General features: G+C 43.3%; 1 protein-coding gene across 2 annotated transcripts in view; it reads right to left on the reverse strand.

The window, feature by feature from the left end:
- Positions 1-17275: 17275 nt before the first annotated feature.
- Adam2 (a disintegrin and metallopeptidase domain 2) overlaps positions 17276-21787 on the reverse strand; it is a 50530-nt gene continuing 46018 nt past the window's right edge. The window contains exons 19-21 of one of the 2 annotated variants that reach the window (NM_009618.3): positions 19589-19748; positions 17953-18011; positions 17276-17589 (exon numbers count right to left, since the gene is read on the reverse strand). In NM_009618.3, coding sequence (NP_033748.2) covers positions 17978-18011; positions 19589-19748 — 194 coding nt within the window. In that variant the 3' untranslated portion in view covers positions 17276-17589; positions 17953-17977. The remainder of the gene's footprint in view (positions 17590-17952; positions 18012-19588; positions 19749-21787) is intronic. The other variant, XM_006518439.4, reaches the window with a different exon arrangement.

Raw genomic sequence — 21787 nt, forward strand, 5'->3', positions numbered from 1 at the left:
GTCCAAGGACCCATGAGAACTAAATAAGCTCTGGTGTAGAAAACAAAAAGGCCTTGTGCACACAGATAAGCAGGGTGGAGAAATCAGGAAAGTTTCTGGCAGTGAATCTGGTCCATGGTATGAGGTGCATGGCTGCTCTTCCTGGAATGGCTGGAGTGATGTAGTTTTACAGTCTGGTGATTCTTTGCTGTCTGATGAGGCAGACTCTGTCATATCTTCCAGGCTTACTGCTTTTACTTATTCCAGACCCTTTCCTCCTAAATGTTATGATTGATGTCTCTTGCGTTTCATTCACAACAGTGTAAGTGACTTCTGTGTGATCTTAGGGCCAGGCCAACCTTAGCTCCCACAGATGCTATGTTTACCTTAGTCAAGATCCCTAGACCATTATCTCGAACATTGTTTCAGCAAGAAACCATCTTACAGATGAAGCCATAGGTACTTAGCCAAGAGCTTCAATGTAAACCTGTTTTAAGCTTTGTGGCCTTCACGGAGCTGAGTTAATTGTTATCTGAACACTTCCCCTCAGTAATTCTGCGGTGCTTAAATATGGCTAAAGGAGAAGGACCTGGGCCAGACTCTTGAAGTCCTGGTCCAGTGCTGGTTACAATAAATCCGGTTGAGTTTCATTCTTACTGTAACCTTGATTGTTTTGTCCCTGACTGTTGTAAAGCCAGCAGGGGAGTCACCACGGCACTGAAATGTGAGGCCGACGATGACCCTCGGAGGAGGTAAGAAAGATTTTCTTTAAATAGAAATTAGGGGGCTGGAGAGATGGCTCAGTGGTTAAGAGCGCCGACTGCTCTTCCAAAGGTCCCGAGTTCAAATCCCAGCAACCACATGGTGGCTCACAACCATCCGTAACGAAACCTGATGCCCTCTTCTGGTGTGTCTGAAGACAGCTACAGTGTACTCACATAAATAAATAAATCTTTAAAAATAAATAAATAAATAAATAAATAAATAAATAATAGAAATTAGGGGTTTAGGAAATTCAGTTCTCTTACCCAAGGGTTGCCACCATAAAGGGATGGAAATTAACATGGGCTCTTCTTGTCAGTCCTTCGACAACAAAGCATTTTGTATAATTACTGAGATGCTTGTTAAGATCCAAAGGAGCAAAATATTCAGAGCTACAGCTCTGCAACATTTGAACATAGCTCATCCAAGTGAAGGGAAAAATCCCTGTTAATTATTTTAGAAGCCAGGGTTCAGAGATGTGTTGAGTGGGACTTCTGAAGGGGGTGGGAGGAATTTTCTGCTATACACCTTGGCAGGTCTTGGCAGGTGGCAGGGTGGGCCCAACTGGACACCAGCAGCCCAGGCTGAGCGATCTGGCTGAAGTCAAAGCCCCCTAGCCTACAGCTTTTTGGGGTGGTGGTGGGGGGCACCAGGATCAAGTGCAACAGAGTTCCAAGGAATGACTGGTGGGACTCCACCATCGCAACATGAGCTAACTTTTTTGTTTGTTTGTTTGTTTGCTTGGTTCTTGTTTAAATATTTTTGCTTTTCCTTCATAGAGGGATTAACTCAATATTAACGGTCCCTTTATCGGAATTATTTTTCCCCTCTCATATGGAGAACAACTTGATATCAATGGTTCCTTTGTGGGGGAAAAAGTTAAAGAACGCCCAAGTTCTAATACAGAAACATTTGCAGTCAGGGCATGAAGCACTAAGGTAATGGTATTTAAATTTCCGGAGGTATTAGCTACTCATTATATAGAGTATGTTCTTTTCTGCAGCGTGTGTAATCAGTACTTAAATAAATGCTTAGCCTTGACGGTAAAAGTGAAATGTAAAGGTTTAGGTCACCCTATTGAATGTTTTCTTTTCTGTTTGCCATGACTTGGGATTTGACTCTGCTCTTTAAGTTGCTTTGTGGAAACTCTTGGTTGAATTCTACGACAAATGAAACATGGCAAGCAGAGGAGAGGTATCAGTTTATCAAATAGCACAGTTGTTGTAGCGGTAACTCACAGAAATCGTCCCTCACTGGCAAAGAGCATAAAGAAATTATTGTGCCACTAAATACAATGCAGGCCGATTATTTGTTTCACACTGGTAATAGTTGGCAGGTTGGTTGCATGAGTGTGTTACTTGGGAGCTATGGATAATAATCGAAAATATTCCCTCCTAAGATTTTTAAAAGATACCTCATGAGTATTACCTTAAATTACATATAAAAAAACATCCTTCAAGTTTGGGGTTTTTGAATGTAATAGAGATTGCTTTTAATGTTTTTATAGATGACTCTTAAAAGGACAAGGAGCATATGTTCTCTATACAAATTCCACATGGTTCACAAAGATGGTATCCATCCCAGATGATACGGTTCAAAAGTCTAAGCTTGCTATCTATAGTCAGTCTGCTTTTATTAGATGTGTCTCAGCTGTTGACTGTTTTAACTGACCTGCTGTCTATTTAAGTGTGGGTGGTAGTTTACTGGGTGGACTGAGAAGAAGCAGTCTTCCAGTCACCATAGATGCCGAGTTTGGACACATTCACCCAAAATGGGTGTCCTAAAGAAGGCTGAGACGCAACAGTAACTCACCTCATAGACAAATTAGTGTACGGAGGATGGAGAAGCGTAGAGAATGGAAATCAACCTGACTTGAGACAAAAAGAATGTTGTAGAGGATTATGATCATAGAAAGGATGGAGCAGAAGGAAACAGCTGGAAGGAGATGCTGAAGGATGGAGCCCAGGGAACACAAAGTCAGAATGGACTGGGCGAGAAGGGAGTAATTAGGAGACAGACATGGAAAGGATACAAAAATGGAAAAAAAAAGGCCTACTGTGCTCCTTCAGGTCAGTGTCCTAGCATTAAACAAACAAATAAATCCGATCATATTGAAACACAGCAGTAATGCTAAGCTGTAAGCACCTCTGTCTCTAGAAAACACTAGCTGGACAAATCTGCCTACGAGGAAAACCAGAAGTTGTGGCTGTTGTTGGCAGCCACCTGGAATATTTCATAGTCCCAGGAACCCTCTGCTTATTATTATATCTTCTTTTTTAGACTTAAGAGACAACGGCAAGTCTCCAGTATATTTTGGATAGGAATGGATTTTTGTATGATAAATCCCAAAGGTTACAAAGGTATAACTCAGGTTAACAAAAATTAACTTAGAGATGTATGTCTACTAGTGTAAAATCCTAACCTTATAAAAGCTGCTAACTTGTAAACTGTTAAAGGTAATTAAGACATGCAAATTACTGGTCAGCCACCTTACAAATGATCAAATTGTTTAATGTGCTCAGAACTAAGTTTGTAGTCCTACTAAGTACAAACACGAGTTATTTAAAAAGACAACTGTTGGCCTTCTATGTTTTCAAGATTCCACAGAAGACAGACCTGGGACCCCTGTGACACCGGATCTTACTCTAGCCTAAGGATCCCCAGTCCTCATGATTTCTGTTAAGTTAATTCAGACAAGACCCACAGAACATAATGCAGAAGACAGGCAGAAATAACATGATGAGTTCTTGGGGGTGAGATTGGGCAGTGGCCAAGGATACACTGCAGATGAGGAAAATGCTCTTAGGGTGATGGACAGCGGCCAAAGGCACCATCGTGCTGACCATTGTACTCAGGCAGTTGATATGATTTCTTAAAATTTCTGGGATAGACAGCTTTCCTGAGAAAAGGTTGTCTGCCTAGCTGGTTGACAGGCCCATCTGGACCAAATCTTAAGGGTAGAGGCAATGGCACACTTTTGTTCTTTACTAGGAGTCCCTGGAGAGATGGGCTTCCCATGACCATTTAGGCGGTTTGGAATGTTGTGTTCCCACCTAGAGCCAGAGAGACACTCATGTTCCATTCTTCTCTGATCAGTTTTCAAAGCCCTGCAGTTTATAGGCTGCTGCTGAGGAAGGGGGATCCTGAGGATGGAGAGACAATCGTAGGTTGCTGCCTTGCTCCTAAAAGCCGGTGTTACATCATTTATCCCCCAAACCCAGTCCCTCCAAATTCAAGCCAATTTTGTCCTTCCACCTCTTCCACAATTTCCCATTCAACTGGAGTTAGGTCTACATCTCCTTCTTTTTGGTGAAATGTGGGCTTTCTTAGTCTAGTACCATCATAGGATAGGCCTGGGAAATCCCACAGCCTAGACCTGTTTGCAGACTTCCTGACTCCTCTGCCTTCGTTCTCAGGAGCTGACTTTTGGTCAGAGGTTTTATTACTAATGCCCTCCAGTGGGATGCTCTCTCCCTAACTGATGCCAGGCACAGCAGTGTTATAAATTTCCTTTATTGAAAAATAAAAGTGTGCTGAAAGAAGTAAAAATCAGGAAAAATGGTGTGCATTATTTAATTCTACCCATGTTGTACCCATCGTGTGATTGAGGACTGGGATTTATTATTTCTTCCTGTAGGACTCAGCTTGCTAAAAATAACCGCTGAGTCTTAATTTTTCCCAAACACTCATTGACAAGAAAATCAATGTTGAAGGTCCAGTGTTCACCAGAGACCTGGGGTCATGATGCTGCTCTCTTAGACTTGCTTACCCAAGAAAACAGCATCTTTCCATCCATACAGACTCTGTATCTGAACACATCTTGTTGGAAGAGCCATGCCTGCATCCTGCACATTCTGAAGGGAGTTTGGCGCTTTGGGAGGTGCCTGTGTGTAGCATTCCTGGCAGGAATGAGAGGATTCTAAAGAAAAATCTTTGTCTTGTCTTTTTGACAATCAAGCTATTGGAACAACGGACCCTAACGAACTGGAATCCTCATAGGAATCCCATGCTGGAAGCCGGGCGTGGTGGTGCACGCCTTTAATCCCAGCACTTGGGAGGCAGAGGCAGGCAGATTTTTGAGTTCGAGGCCAGCCTGGTCTACAAAGTGAGTTCCATGACCGCCAGGGCTACATGGAGAAACCCTGTCTTGAAAAACCAAAAGGAAAAAAAAAAAAAAAAAAAAGGAATCCCAGCCAGAGGGAACTTGTCTCCCAGAAGGAGATCTCACACAGTAGTTTTTCAGGTTGTGCCTTGCCCTCAGTGACTCTGTTGTATAAGTAGCAGTTGGCTCCATTTTGAGGGAGGAGGATGGTTGTGCCATGGCAGACATATAAACAACACCAAGTGTCCCGGTCCAGCGGAGCATCAGAAACTGGTGACTTACTCCAAAAAGCAGAAATGCCTCTCATCTTATACATTTTTTTTCTCCCAAGTAGATTGGGATCAGATGAGCTCATGGGTGTATTAAGATCAAATTAGTAAAACCAAACCGGAAAACCTTTACAACACACCAGACTGAGAAAAGGGTGCAGCTTCCCCAGACCCCATAAGGAGGTGGACAGCCAACATTGATGTGGTGACACGCCCCAGTGACTTCATTTGACATCCAGTGCATGCATCAAGGGACCAACAGGCACACAACTCCTATCTGTCCTAGGGATTTCAGCTTGGATCCATACCCACCAAGATATGGCCAAATTGCTTTGTGTCTGTTCAGTAGCCTGGCCTCAGTAGTGTCTGTTACTTCTATAGCCTCTAGCACACACTGCTCCTGCAGGTCAACTCTGACCTTGCAATTTAGCTTTAAGGCTCTGGCAGCAGCAACAGCAGCCACAGACCTGAAGTCTGAGTTTTCTATCTTATACCTGAGGATGTTCTCCAGGCATTCCTATCAGTTTCTGCATCCTCGGGCCTCTTTGAAATGCCTTGGACTCTACTAGGGCCTCCTTAGCCCTCCATAGCCATAACAGACTAAATGTACGTGCATTTATAGATACAAATATTATCTATCTATCTATCTATCTATCTATCTATCATCCATTTATCTACTGTGTAATATGAAATGTGTAATCTGAGAGTTAGTATTTGCAACTAAGGGAAAAATTTACTGCCAACCAAAGTGATGCTCCTTGTGAACTGATTGTTAGTGTGTTATGACATTGTGGGAAGACACTAACACGTTTGTGTATGTTTCTGTCATGGTGTGCTACTGACAACCTTCCAGGAGACCAAGCTATACAATACAGTAGATCACTAATGAACAGGACTACACTTTGACTAGGACAGCTTAGTTATGTGACCTCTTACCTTCTACTTAAACCTACACCTTTTGTCAGTACCAGAAGATGGGTTTGGGAGTTCAGCGAATATATTTATTTGTTTTGTTTTGTTTTGTTTTGTACCAGTGTGGTGATATTAAATACATCTCATTCTCTTGCCTTTTACTGTTACCCTGTCTCTTTAATTGGCTTCTCAAGGAAGTGGCAGAGTCTAACTTGTTATATCTGCCAGGACCTGAGCTTTGGCCTCAACAACTCTGGCATTGCCTGACTATTGCTTCTGTGTCCCATTCAGTCAGCTCATCCTCTTTATGGAGTGTTGCGAGGCTCCTAGAGCATTCTGTGCCATTTGGAGTTGCTTTCCATCTAAATCTAGGACACCAGATGAAGAACACGTGCACACATACATACCCTTAAAGCCACCAAATTGTAATGAGCACTCACGGGGCTTCCCAGAAATGCTTTCTGTGAATCGAAGGAACAAAGAATCGCTTCTTTGAAATTCTAAGAGAATTCCAAAATAGCCACACTGCAAGCTGATGTGTTTTGCCTTCCTACTTTGCTGGGAATGTCAGGGAAACTGTACTCCTTCAGAAAAAGAATTTGAATCCTAACCCAGTAACTCAAAAAAAAAAAAAAAGACATTAGTTTTTACTTAATTAGAAAATAAATTTGCTGCTCTGAGGTTCAGGACACAGAACTCCATCTTTGGTTCGAGTCTTTTGAACTGATGGAAAACAGCTCAGATATGAGAGCTCTCTCACCAGCTCTGGCCCTTTCCCTCTGCCTCTTACTGATCACAACAACCACAATTCCCTTTCTGTCACTGAAGCCCCCATTTATTCCAAAGCAAGCCATAAGAACGGCATTGCCTTCTGCTTTCTCTCTGGAAAACCTCCGCCTCAGAGATGCCAGCTCCACTCCTGGAAGGGTGGCTCCGGAGACTGAGGAACCACGTCCTGCTGGCTTCCCACCTCACTCTGTTGATCGCCTGAGATCAGTCCCAGTGGATCCCTGCAGGTATCCAGACAGGGAAGCAAACCGTGTGAAGAGATAAGAATGAAAACTTGGTACAGATTGACTTTGTCAACTTTGATCGGACTTCCTGAGTCTGATGCCAGCCCCGTTGATGGTAGGCATATTTAAATAAAATAGGATTTGGAAAAGGGTCTCCTGGCAACAGTAATTTCCATAATTCCAATTCCATATGCACAGCAAAGCTTAAGGTGAAATTATATAGCAACTCTTTTACGATGTACATGCAGATCCTTTATCTAAAAGGCATGGAATCTAATGTGGTCTCTAACTGATAGCATAGAGGTCAGCAAGCCATAAAGCACATGGTGACATCTCCCCTAACTAAGAGTAAAATTCTAGGGAGGGAAGAGTCTGGAATAATCATTATGGGGGATTAGGGTGAGGTCTGTCCCTTTAGAAGGCAAAAGGACACCACCAGGTTGTTAGCAACCTCTAACTGAGCTTTCTGGATGTAATGCAGGTATTTGATTTTATCTCCTCCATCGAACAGACACTCCTCCAAGATTAACATTTCTGGTTCTTTTAGCACTTCTCTGTGAGTAAAAGGCCCTTCTGCCCCTCTACACACTTCCTTCTGTTCAACCATATTTCTACCATACTATTATTCTGTACTGAGTCTAAGCCTAACAACTAGGTCTCCTGTGGTGGGTCTTCAGGTTTCTCTTAAGGCTCCCATGTTACCATGAACTGTGTCATTCTCAGAAATAATTTCTGTGTTAAAACATTTTACAAGGCTTAACTGGGGGCAGAGAGTTGGAACATTACAATGTGTTGTGTGTATTTGTGTGTGTACACATGTATGGACCTAGATGTTGAACCTATCAACCTTGATGATATCCCAAGGAATGTTGTCCATTCCCTCTGACAGCATCTTTCACTGTTTGGTGCTCACTAAGGCTAGCTGGCCAGAGAGTCCTAGGGATCTGATTATTTACACATCCCCAGAGCTGGGATTACAACAACACACCACTTCATCTGGCTTTTTTTTTTTTTTAAATAGGGTATTAGGGATCAAAGTCAGGTCTTTGTGTTTGCAAGGCAAACACTTTACTTACTTGGCCATCTCCCTGGATCTTGGGCCGGTTTTGGTCCTCTAAAATCCATGTAGTGTCTACCTCTGTATGTGACCTAGCATTCTTGGGTTAGTTATTTTGAGATATACAAGCAAACCACCAGTTTCTACCAACTGAAAGGCTAAAACTGTCACCAGATATCATTTGAAGGCTGGAGATTTCCTGGCTTTGCCGTAACCTCCTACCCAGTCTTACCACTGATGTATTTAGAATGTGTTAAAATTTATGATTTTTCCTCTGTTCTGTTATCATTAAAACTTCACAAAACTAAACTGAGCATGATGGTGCAGCCTTTAATCCCAGCATTCAGGAGGCAGAGGCCGAAGAGTCTCTATGAGTTCTAGGCAGCTTGGTCTTCGTGGTGAGTTCCAAGCCATCCAAGGTTACATAGCAGCACTGTCAAGACAGACAGACAGACAGACAGACAGACAGACAGACAGACAGACAGACAAAGAAATCCAAAACAAACAACCCCAAGCCAAAACCAAAACAAAACTATAAAGCGTTTAGAGTTTGGTATTTGAGGGAACTTGAATTTGTATTCCCAGGCTAGAGTCACCCATATTCAACTTCTGAATAGACTTATCTCTTGTTTTCTTTGAGCGATAGTTGTGCTTTTATTGTGTTGACAATTTACAAAACAAACCTACCATACTTCCCTTTGTTATAGATGCTCCAACCATGCTCCTAATGGGAGGAGAGAAGGATAATTATGTTCTTCTTGAAGGGCAGGGGATTTTAAGGCAAGTGTCTCAGCTGGTCCTGGGATACGGATCCTATAGAAGGCACATTGGGTTGGCATCCCACTACTATAACATATACACCAGACGATCAACTTAAAAAAGAGCAAAGGTTCATTCCAGCTCACAGCTTTGGAGATTGTAAGGCATGGCTGCTTCATAACCAATTGGTTTCTTTGCTTCAGAGTTGGTAGTGATACAACGCATGGTTGCTGTTAAGAACCTGTCCCCTGTGACCAGAAGACCTTTCACTAGGGCCCACATCTCGATTTCCCACCACCTCCAAATGACACCAACGTAGAGACTAAGCCTTTAACCTGCAGGGACATTTAAAGTGCAAACTATAGCCACATGGGCAAAGCTGTTCGGTGACAATGATTCAGGCCTTGGGCACCTAGAGAGGTCACCTTGTTTGGTTCTGTACCTCGTGCCTCTTGAGAGCTCTGGACTGGTGCCATGGACGTAGGGAAGGAGTGGGAGCATTGATCATTGTCCCTGCTGGCTCTGCAGTTAAGAGATTTTTGATGAAAGCCATGTTGCCTTGTTAATTATGAGCCCACTCATTTGTAGGATGCAATTACAATGGAGAATCAATGGATGCCTTCTGCAAGGTGATGAATGTCAGGCAGGAAATAGCAGCGGGAGGCTACAGATCCACAGTGATGGATGAGAGCCTGCCCAGCCTGTGAGTCGACCTCGGTCAAGATTCGTATTCTTATTTATTGAGAGTCGAGCTTACTCCACCCAGTAGCAGCACAGGGATACATGACAGTGTCTGTGGCCCTGCAGAGGCCTCCACAGAGCTCTGATCTCATGCCGTGTTTAGAAGAGTAAACAGTCAATGAGACTCAGAGAGTGCACACAGGTAAATAGTTCTGCCCACTCACATGAAAGTCCATCGTGCCGACAGGGAGAGGGTGTAAAGGTGAGGGTCAGAATGGGAGAAGATAAAAGGGCTGTTATCTGACTCAAGTTATCAAAGGGGAAGGCTGCATTTCACAAGGGTAAGTCTCCTGACAGCTCCTTCTGTGCCCCCGAGCCAGAGTTAAAGGATATCCTTTAGAACCCAACCCAACATGGCTCAAGCTCCAGTACTGACTCTTGCCCTTAGCTCTCCATGGGCTGGGTTGATTCATCATCAGCCACAGGAGGATTTTCGAGGACTCAGGGGGCTTCTGCATGCTTCTTACTGTGGTTCACTCATTTATGATTGGCATTAGGCATGCCAACACCTGGTGACTGTTATCGTCATTGTCACTGTCCTTAAAGTTGTCCCACTGCTCTGTCTAGTTCTAGTCTGGAGCCCTCGCTACCCTGTGAGCATCTCAAAGACATTGTGTCTTGTTTCTATTCTTGTTCCCACTGCCAAGTCAGGGCAAATGAAGGTACCCAACAGAGGCTGGATAGATGGCGAGGAGAAAGGAAAGAGGAGGAGAAGAAGAAATCTGTAGTGAAGGCTGCAGCATTCCTCTGAATGACCACATGGTTTGGGGACTTTTATTTTTCTGCCCACAATGAGGGCACATACTCACCAGCCCAGCAGATTCACTTCTGAAATGAGCTGAGAACTGAGTTTGGCTCAAAGCCTATGGAATAAATCTGCTTGGCTATATCCATGTACACAAAGACATTACGGGGGGGATGCACGGAGGATTCTAAGACTATTGGGGCATCAATGTGTTCTCTTACATGTTGGAGGAATGAGTGAGAGTCCCTACAATACAACTTCAAATGGAGGTGATGTGACGGGAACCCTCAGTAGGACTCATCAAAAAGTAGTGTTCTGCCTCCCTCCCCCCCTTTCTCCCTTCCTTTCTCCCTTCCTCCCTCCCTCCCTCCCTCTCTCTCTCTCTCTCTCTCTCTTTCTTTCTTTCAGCATGGAATAGAGTTTATTCAGGGTATGGGGGGGAGTTAAGAGGGCAGTAGAGGCAGAGAAATGCAGAGAGAAGGAGAAAGTAGAGAAGTAGAGGCTGGCCATGGCCACGTGTGTGTGTGTGGGGGGGGAAGAGAATGGGGAGAGAGGGGTAGCAAGGGGGTGAGAGGCAAGAGAGGCCTAGAGTGTTCTTTCTAATCACTCCCCTTCTTGCCCTCTCTTTAACCTGAAATCACAGACTTCAGAAGAAAATGTCTTGTCAAGTTTTGTTTCTTATTGTTGTGATAAAATACATCAACAAAAGCAGTGAGTATAAGTGGAGAGAAGTTTATTTGGCTCACAATTCCATCATTGCAGGGAAATCAAGGCAGCAGGAACTTGAAACAGGCAGTCACCTCACAGCCAAAAACAGAGAATGAGCGCTTACATGCTTTCTAGAGCTCTGTTGGATTTCTCTAATCTATAGAGTCCAGCACCCAAACTTAGGGAATGGTGCCGCCCACAATGAGCGTGCCCCTCCCACCACTGCGATGCTACCCTTCTGGAGCTTCTTTGGCACAGCTGAGGGGATATCATCCAATGGAGGTCTCAGTATTTGCGTGCCCTTATGGCTCTCTGCTGTTCAGCCAATCAGAGGAAGAGACTTGGAGAATCAGACTCAGAGTGGCTCCAAGAGGACCCAAGGTGCTCAGATGCCACCTACCACTTCCAGACTGCATTGTCTCTTGCTCCTCACGGTAGCACTAAGTTGCCCAGACCAATTCCCAGGCAAAGCCTTTCAAACTGAGAAGTGAGAAGTGCCTCTGTCAAGGTCAGGTAGATTATAAATGGCAACCCTGGGTGTGAAAATACCAGATTTCAAACTATTTGGTTGGTTCCCTTCTCCGGAATGCACCTGCACCAGTTAAAAGTCTGAGAATAAGACAGATAGGAAATACAACGGAAGCCTGGTGAACAGAGAAGCACAGAGCAGCACGTCACGTCTTAGCTGTACAATACAGTAAAATAAATGACCCTCAGCAGAAGATCACTGCAGTAAATCATGGTCCATTTCCGTTCTGAAATGCCACTTAACCTTTAAAAAAGGACAAGATAAAGCTGTACTCCTATCAGGAAGTTTGCTCAAGAGCCATCAAATGGGAAAGCCAATTTGCATCATAATTGAGGAGATGTGGGTCCACATTGACACACATATTCAATTAAAAGCAAATTTGAGAAAATACTAGAAAACACCCAAACTATTGCTAGCAGCTAGCTATGAATATCCTAGGCAGGTAGATAAGAGATTTAACCTTGTCCCTTTTAAAAAGCTCAGCTTCATCCCTGTGCCTGCCTCCCTCCCTCCCTCCCTCCCTCCCTCCCTCCCTCCCTCCCTCCCTCCCTCCCCCCTTCCTATGTGGGGGTAGGAAGAGGGAGGGTGGGCTCTACAAATAAAAACCCATAAGCCATGTCTCTAATGCCCTCCTATCCATGCAGCCTGAGGAGCTGTTGTGCTCTGGAGGTTAGGAAAGGTTTGCCATTTCCAGACAAAAGGAATGGCTTTCAGGTGTTAAGATTCCCTTCAGTTAGGTAACCCTTTCTCCTGTGACCACTGCCTACATTCTTTCCCTAGTTGTTTCCCTATGCTCTAGTTTCTGGTTAAATCTGAAAACAGAAGTGGGCTTGGAATCTGCCTTAAATAACATGTGACTTCACACGCAGGCACGCACGCACACACGCACGCTGCATATATCCACACACACAGACACATGGTATCACACACACGAGCACATTAGAACATGCCACCCATTCTTCCCTGTAGAAATAGAAGTATATGAAGTGTTAAGGACAGGGAAAGAAGAGCCAGTGTTGGGAGGTAGAAAAGGCCAGGCTTCTGAAGGACTTGGAACAGTCCCGGGCCAAGCAAGGACATTAAGCATCCTAACACTTAAGCAATGGACCAGCTATGCAGAGAGAGAGAGAGAGAGAGAGAGAGAGAGAGAGAGAGAGAGAGAGAGAGAGAGAGAGAGAGAGCACTCTACTTGTTTTGCATACAGAGACCCCTCTGCTCTTTCCCTTCCTCACTCTGTATGTGTAAAAAGTATTTCTCTTCCCAACAAGAAAAGCGGTCCCGTTTTTTGTGTTTACCGATGAAGCAACTTTGTAGCCTAAGACAGTAAATTCTCTGGTCAAGGACTACAGGACAATTATTGAGCTGTGCTCAAGTCTGCAGATGGAGAATATCTTTGAGCCTCAACACAACTCATCTTGTCCGGAGGGGAGAGCTCTGGGGTCCTGGCTGGGAGGAGGGAGGCAGGCAGGGAGGGCTTATCTAGTGATGTCAGCTCAGCTGATAGTTGATCCTTATCACCTAGACTACACTAGGACATCAACCTTTTGCAGGCAAGGAAAGACACGTCTCTGCTTATTGATCTCTTCAGTGATAGGATAGTGGGCAGGCCAGCAGTAAGCCTTGTGGGTGGGCTTCCCCCAGTCCAGTTCAGAGCTTCCAGGGCCATTCTCAGCTGGGGGTTGGACTCACCCCAGGCTTGCTTCTGCGGCCAGGCCACTCATTTGAGTGTCCAACACAGTCTGTGCCAAGAAGCATTGTGTTTGAGAACAAAACCATCTCCCAGATCTCACAGATAAAGCCCAGCGGCTGCACCAGGACAATAGATGCTCTGACTCTTTCACACCGACTGTAACAACCTCCAAGACAGGACCTTTGTCATTCCCAGGGCTGTTATTACTAAGCATCTCTCCTCTAAGGTCACTTTTCAAAGAGGGCTGGGAGCTGGTCTTGCCAGCCTCCCTTTTTTCCTTGGTAGGACTTGTAATAAAGTCCACACTTCCTCTTAGCATGGCTCGGCTGGATCGTGTGCGTTTGAGGCAAATAAGCTTGGGTTGATGCCCTGACCCAGTCGCACGCCTGCCCTTCCTCACGTAGCTCAGAGCCTGTTGGCTCAGCTGAAAACAATATTCCACAGTCTGAGTGATTCTTGCCAAATTTTGCTATCAGTCAGTGTTCGCTGACCTCCCGAAAGCCACCAGGATATATGTGGCTTTTGGGGAAGCTACCCAGACTGCAATTTCATGGTTGTTTTTCATTATGATTATGATTGCTTTGAAAAATATGGGAGTCCCTTACAGATATTAAAATTCTGCTTCGAGCAGTTTTGCAAAGTATTATTTTAAGTAAGATATTTCTATTTCACCTAAAAAATTATAACATATATTATGACTGCAGTTTTGCAAAGTGATATTTTAAGTAAAAGATTTCTATTTCACCTTAAAAAAATAACTTCTTAAGTGGATGCTCATGGTCAGCTATTGGATGGATCACAGGGCCCCCAATGGAGGAGCTAGAGAAAGTACCCAAGGAGCTAAAGGGATCTGCAACCCTATAGGTGGAACAACATTATGAACCAACCAGTACCCTGGAGCTCTTGACTCTAGCTGCATATGTATCAAAAGATGGCCTAGTCAGCCATCACTGGAAAGAGAGGCCCATTGGACTTGCAAACTTTATATGCCCCAGTACAGGGGAACGCCAGGGCCAAAAAGTGGGAGTGGGTGGGTAGGGGAGTGGGGGGGGGTATGGGGGACTTTTGGGATAGCATTGGAAATGTAAATGAGGAAAATACCTAATTAAAAAAAATAACTTCTTATATGCTATGACTGAAGTTTTGCAGAGTTTTTATTTGTTTGTTTGTTTGTTTATTTATTTATTTATTCGAGACAGGGTTTCTCTGTGTAGCTCTGGCTGTCCTGGAACTCACTTTGTAGACCAGGCTGGGCTCGAACTCAGAAATCTGCCTGTCTCTGCCTCCCAAGTGCTGGGATTAAAGGCATGTGCCACCACCATCTGGCTTGCAGAGTTATTTTAAGTAAAAGATTTCTATTTTATTTACTAAAAAATATAACTTTTTATATGTTATGACTGCATGAGTCTTATTTTACATAACGCTAATAACTGCCTTCAAAATCTCACTCTTGTTGGGAGCCATTAAGACAACACAATTGAGCCGAGCATGGTGGCACATGCCTTTAATCCAGCAATCGGGAGGCAGAGGCAGGCGGATTTCTGAGTTCGAGGCCAGCCTGGTCTACAAAGTGAGTTCCAGGACAGCCAAGGCTATACAGAGAAACCCTGTCTCAAAAAACCAAACCAAAAAAAAAAAAAAAAAAAAAAAAAAAGACAACACAATTGTCCTGATCTTTGAATTGGGCCTCTCCCCCTCATCCCCCGAGAAGAAAAGGGGGTCAAAAGCGGGCCACCGACACACCTATTCCGAGAACAACCACAGAATGTTCCAGCCCTAAGTCATCGCCTATGTCCTGACCACACCCCGATACCACCAAGTTCCTGCTTCCCTGTGTAGCTGCCAAAAGAAAAAATTTCTATTGCCCCCCTCCCACTGATAAGTACTTTTCCTTTTGTTTGTGCAATTCTATTGCCCCACCCCTCCCGCTGATAAGTACCTGTACTTCCCCTTTTGCTTGTGCATTTAAACCTTGGGCCTGGCTAATACATTGGGACCTTGACGCTACTCAGAATGTTTCCGTGTCGTTATTTGCACAAGGTTCTCGTCTCTCTCTACCCCCCAATTTCTTAGGGGAAGGTCCCCTCGAGACCCTCGAATAACTGGACCTGCTGGACGGGTCACACTCTTATCTTCAGAAAACCAGGGTAATTATTTTTAACATTTTTTGAATAAGCCATTTTGGCTTTCCTTTCAATATTGAAATTTTCTTTGTTTTTTACTAAATCTTTTCTGTTTATTTCTATATCATTTCCTACCCAAAAAAAAAAAAAAATAGACTAGGGACCAGGAATGAGTTTCAGTGGACGAAGCACTTGTTGTGTGAGTGTGCACAACGATTTTGGATCCCCAGCCTCCACGAAAAAGACAGGTGGGTACATATGACAGCTCACCTGTAATCCCAGAACTCCATTCCCATGAGAGACCCAGCAAATAAAGCAGCAAAGAATCAAGGAAGACAGCTACCTATATCATCTCTGGCTCCCATACACGTGTGGGCAACATGTGCATGTGTGCCTGAATACACATGTCCACTCATGTGAACACACACACACATACATATATGGGTGCGTATCGATTTGTTTTTTTTTTTTTTTTTTGGTTTTTGGTTTTTGGTTTTTTGAGACAGGGTTTCTCTGTATAGCCCTGGCTGTCCTGGAACTCACTTTGTAGACCAGGCTGGCCTCAAACTCAGAAATCTGCCTGCCTCTGCCTCCCAAGTGCTGGGATTAAAGGCGTGTGCCACCACTGCCCAGTTCGCATATTTATATACACACAAAAGAAACTTTTATTTTAGCATCTTCAAATAGCTTAGATACTTTCTAAGCTTAAGACCTAACTATATCACACAGTTTTCAATAATATTTAAAAAGACACAATTCAAAATACATGTAAAATCCCACGAAGTGTTCCTTAATTCATAGATTTATGAATCTATTGCCTGGCTCAAATATTTAGAGGATTTAAGCATTTTACCAAATATCTGCCTTAAATCAATCTCTCTTTCTGTGTCTCCTCTCCTCCTCCCCATCTCCTTCTCCCTCCCTCTCCTTCCCTTTCTTTCTTTCTCTCCTCCATGGGTGGGGTGGGGTGGGGGTGGGGGATAAGATCTCATGTAGCTCAGGCTAGCCTTGAACTCACCAAAAATGGCTGAGAACTTGTAATCCTCCAGCTTCCACTTCCCTGGTGCTTGGACCATGAGAAAATGTCACTATGCCCAGTTTTCTCAGAGCTCAGACAAGGGCGTACGGCACTAGCTCCTGTCAATTGACTGGCATCCCCAGGAATTTACCTTAAGTGTAGCTTAAAAATGATCTAAAATATTTCTTATTACTTATTTCTTTGTAGTACACACATACACCATACATGCATGCATATATACATACACACATACATACATAATTTGTGTTCTTGTCAGAGCCCCATAGGTTAAACAGACTACTTTTGTTAATTACATGATTTGAGTCCCTTACTAAATTTAGTGATTTTCCTGTTTGGCTAAAATTTGCTTTGTGTATGGTGAAGGTAGATTAAAACCCACAAGGGTTCCAGGACAGCCAGAGCTACACAGAGAAACCCTGTCTGGAAAATCCAAAAACAAAACCAAACAACAACAACAACAACAAAAAAACCCAAACCCACAAGGCATGGGTGGCACAGTATTTGCCTGGCACATGCAAAGCCTTGAGCTTCAATCCCAGGATTGCTGGGACAGCCAGAAAATGTTGTGCTTTTTATTATTTCATTTTCCTCTTAAATTGACCCTTTGGCTTCTGAAGTTTTTGCCTTTTGCCTCCATGAAGGCTCCTTGGGTTCCCAGTCTATTCTCTTCTCTTGTGTAGACTTGTGTGTGTGTGTTCTCATCCTTCACTCTGAACTGAATGTGCTTCAACGTGTAGCTTTTATAAACACCATGTGTTAGAACACCACGTGTTGGCGTGCCTTCTGAGTCCTAGAATCATTGTCTTCTGGCTGGTTACGGACTACCGTGTGACAGAATACCCACTGCACTTGAGTCATGGTACCACATTTATTTTCTTATAGCCTTTTCTATAATGTACCTACTAGAAAATACAATTGATGACTACCGACTACCAGAAATAGGGTAAAATATCAAAGTATAATATGAAATTCATAATCATTCATTTCTTACAAGTAAATCATTTATGGAATAATATACACACATATGTATCATACATGTGTAATGGAGAGATATGATTTCTGGCCTGATGGAGACCACGATATGCAGGCTTGACTTTCAGGCAAGATAATGCATAGGCTTTTCTTTTCCACTTTTTTTTCTGTCCACTGAAGAGAATTACTCTAAAAGAACACATAAAAGAGAAGAGTCACTCTTAGAGCCAACCAGGTTAAACCATCCTGGGTGCAACAAAGATCCCGAGAGCAGGGCAACTCAAGTCTCTTTAACCAGCATTTGAGCTCAAGACTTCTAAAAGGATGTAATTGAAAGCATCATGATTTTCTTGAGACAGAGTCTGATGTAATTCATTGGCAAATTGTGATATCATTGGTAACACCCTCATGTTATTGATATAAATGGTAATACTGCAAATTTCTCAGTAGTTGTTTGTATTATATAGACTGATATGACCATTGCCTGTTATATTATGTCTCACACATTTCTCTTCCCTCCTCCCTCTTTCCCTTGGAATATTGGAGGCTCACTGTGACATTGTGGAATCTGTCCAGACTAGTCTTTGGATTCACTTTCACTTTCAAATTGCCTGTAGAGAGACAGAGACAATTCCTTAGAGACAGTGATGCAAGGTTGAGCTCACTCCCAGATTCTTAGCATTTTTTGGCTTAAACTACCTTTAAGCTTTTGAGGCCATTCACCTTCACCTTTATCCACTGCTGTAAATTTAATAGATTATCCTCTCTGCCCTACCCCATCCTTGGCCAGCTTGGTTTCTACTGTCAGCTTGAAACAACCTCCAGTCACCTAAGGAAATCCCACTCAAAGAACTAACTGCCTTTATCAGATTGGCTGATGGCCTAGGAGAGTGGCTGGATTGATGTGGGAGGGGCCAGCCCACTGTGAAAGGCCTCAGCTCTGGACCCCAGGAGGGTGGGCCTGGGCTGTGTAAGAAAGCCAGAGAGTGACTCAATCTCCATCCCATGTGCTGTGGTTTCAGGTGTTTCCTTTCTGAGACAGAATCTCACTGTGTAGCTCAGGCCTGGGCTGGAACTTGCTATCAGGCCTGAACTCATAATCCACCTACTACTGATATGCAGTGCGGTGGTCATGTCCTTTAGTCTTGTTATTCTAAATCAGTTCTTTTACCTTTGGCTGCTTAGCTCTCCATTTATGTTAAAAAAAAAAAAGTTAAAACTGAATCTGGTGGTTTGTGTATGCTCAGCCCAGGGAGTAGCACTATTAGAAAGTATGGCCCTGTTGGAGTAGGTGTGTCACTGTGGGTGTGGGCTTTCAGACCCACATCCTAGTTGCCTGGAAGCCAATATTCTGCTAGTAGCCTTCAGATGAAGATGTAGAACTCTCAGTTCCTCCTGTACCATTTCTGCCTGGACACTGCCATGTTCTTGCCTTGATGATAATGGACTGAACCTTTGAACCTGTAAGCCAGCCTTGGTCATGGTATCTGTTCACAGCAGTAAAAACCCTAACTAAGACACTGAATAAAAGGAAAAAAGAATTTCCTCAGCCTCTTGTTATCTTTTTCAAAATAGCATATCAAAACTCTTTACAATGGAGAAACAGAAAAATTAAGCAATGCTTAATACATATTTAACAATTAAAATTAATAAGCAGGGGACAACAATTTACATTGACTTTTACCCCTAAAGAGGCCCAAGGATTTTTGTTTCCCCCCACCCCCCTGCACTGTTTTTTTCTTAGCAGCACACAAAAAAAAGAAAAACCAACCAACCAAACAAAAAAACCAACAGATCTCGCTGTGGTATTTTCATACCCACTTAGTTTTTTTTCTTTTTTTTGGTTTTTCGAGACAAGGTTTCTCTGTAGCCCTGGCTGTCCTGGAACTCACTCTGTAGACCAGGCTGGCCTCGAACTCAGAAATCTGCCTTCCTCTGCCTCCCAAGTGCTGAGATTAAAGGCATGCGCCACCATGCCCTGCCCACTTAGTTTTTTATAAGATTAAAACCCGATGGTTAAAAAAAAGAACCTGATTATTCATTATACTAATCACTAATATATTTACCACTCAATTTCTACAGATGGAAAAATGTTAAGTTTGAGTTATGAGCTATGTCTGTCTTGACATCGTTAATAACCCAGTATACCAACTAATTATGAAAGAAAACAGGTATGAAGTCCACGCACTCTTCGCTTGAGAAGTCATCCATTCTCCATTTCATCCTTTGGGAATAGACTTTTACCAGCATCCCAATCAGGACAAGGATCACAACGTAGAAAGGGATGATCAAGAAAAATGGCCACCGTGGAGACTTGGAGCGGTAAGCACTTGCAATGTAGGGCCGTACTAACAAAGGAAAGAACCAGGGGTTAGAACGCAATCACCAGAAATATAACAGCGATATTGTGTGTTTGCATATGATGTACTTAACACGATGGCATTGGAGTCTCCACACCGGCAAGCTCTTCAAATCCTTGCGTAAGATCCTGTCTTGGCTTTTCTTTTTGTATGTATCCTTTTGTTTGTTTGTTTTGTCTGTATTGGTGTTTTGTCTGCAAGCATGTCTGTATGAGGATCCCTTGGAACTGTAGTTACAGACTACAGTCTACAGTGAGCTGCTATGTGGGTGTTGGGAATTGAGCCCCGGTCCTTTGGAAGAGTAGTCAGTGCTCTTAACTGCTGAGCCATATCTCCAGCCCCTTGTGTATATCTTTTAAGGGATTAAAAAAATTGCTTGTGCATGAGTGTTTGTCTGCTTGTAGGTATGTGCACCCTGTGTGTGAGTGGTGGCTGAGGAGGCCAGAAGACAATGTTTGATCTTCTGGAACTGGAATTACAGAGGGTTGTGAGCTACCCTGTGGGTCCTGGGAGCCATACTTGGGTCCTCAACAAAAGCAAAAAGTGCTGTTAACAACAGCAGAGCTATCTCTCCAGCCTTGCTTTTCATTGGAGACTTCTATTCTAGGTAGTCTCTGTCTGATCATATAGACAGAAGAAATTGAAGTATAAGATCCCTGTTACCAGAGGGGTGTTCTCAAACTCTTATTTCTAGTAAAAAAAAAAAAAATGCTATGCATACTATTTTAGGTCTAAGTTGTTTTTTTATTAAGAAATAGTTATGTTTTTACATCCTTCCTTACAAATGTTTTTATTTTCAAAGAGTGTTTTAGAATATTTGTAGTTTTAGTTTTTATATTTAGACCAGCAGTCTACTTTATACAGCATCAGCATCAGCTGGTTCACAGCAGCCAGGGGGATCCAATGCCTCTGGCCACTGAGAACACCCGCACTCATGTGTACATTCCCCCTCCCCCACAAGACATGCACAAACTTTTAAAAACCTGGTCATGTTGTGAGTTCCAGGCCAGCCAGGGCTCTACAGTGAGACCTTTGAGAAGTGTGTTTTTTCCTTTTTCTTTTTTACTTTTTGAAATCTGTTAGGATTTTCTCTGTGATTAATTGTATCAACACACACACACACACACACACAAGCAAAGAAACAACAGTTCATCTTTTCTAGTCTTTTGTTTCCTTCTTGTTCTTTCCTTAGTTTAGGGCCTGGGACATAGGAAATCTACTGAATACGTACAGTGAAGCAGACTTCATTGCTTTGCTCCTATTTTTAAAATATTTATTATTATACATAAGTACACTGTAGCTATCTTCAGATAACAAGAAGAGGGCGTCAGATCTCATTTTAGGTAGTTGTGAGCCACCATGTGGTTTCTGGGATTTGAACTCAGGACCTCTGGAATAGCAGTCAGTGCTCTTATCCGCTGAGCCATCTCACCAGCCCCTGCTCCTATTTTTTAAAAGATTTACTTATTTATCTGAGTACACTGCTAATGTCTTCAGACACACCAGAAGAGGGCATCGGATCCCATTACATATGGTTGTGAGCCACCATGTGGTTTCTGGGAATTGAACTTAACCTCTGGAAGAGCCGTCAGTGCTCTTAACTGCCGAACCATCTCTCCAACCTCAGTTTTGCTCCTAATTTTATGGGGAGATAGATATTGCTTGTCCCACTCCCACGATGTGTTGATTTCAGTATTTTGATGTCCGTTTTCGATCTGCCCGGCTCATCCTCTGTTAGTCTGTTACTGCTTTGTGGCAGGTGAGGAATCCCATTTTTTCTCTCTCTCTCTTGATTTTTTTCTTCACTACCAAGGACTGTACCCATTGCTGCTCTAAGAACATCCCATGGGTTGTTTGATGCTGGAGGACATCTGTAATCTAGCACTAGGAGGCAGAGTCAGGAAAACTGGGAGCTTCAGACAAGCCATACACTTCCAAAAGGATGGATATCTTCAAGCTTCTTTTATCCTTCCCAGGTCCAGGCACAAAAGATGAGGCCATTCCTTTTCTGCTGACTGGGTGGAGGG

The sequence above is a fragment of the Mus musculus genome, chromosome 14, assembly GCF_000001635.26.
Source record: "Mus musculus strain C57BL/6J chromosome 14, GRCm38.p6 C57BL/6J".
Taxonomy (NCBI): Eukaryota; Metazoa; Chordata; class Mammalia; order Rodentia; family Muridae; genus Mus; species Mus musculus.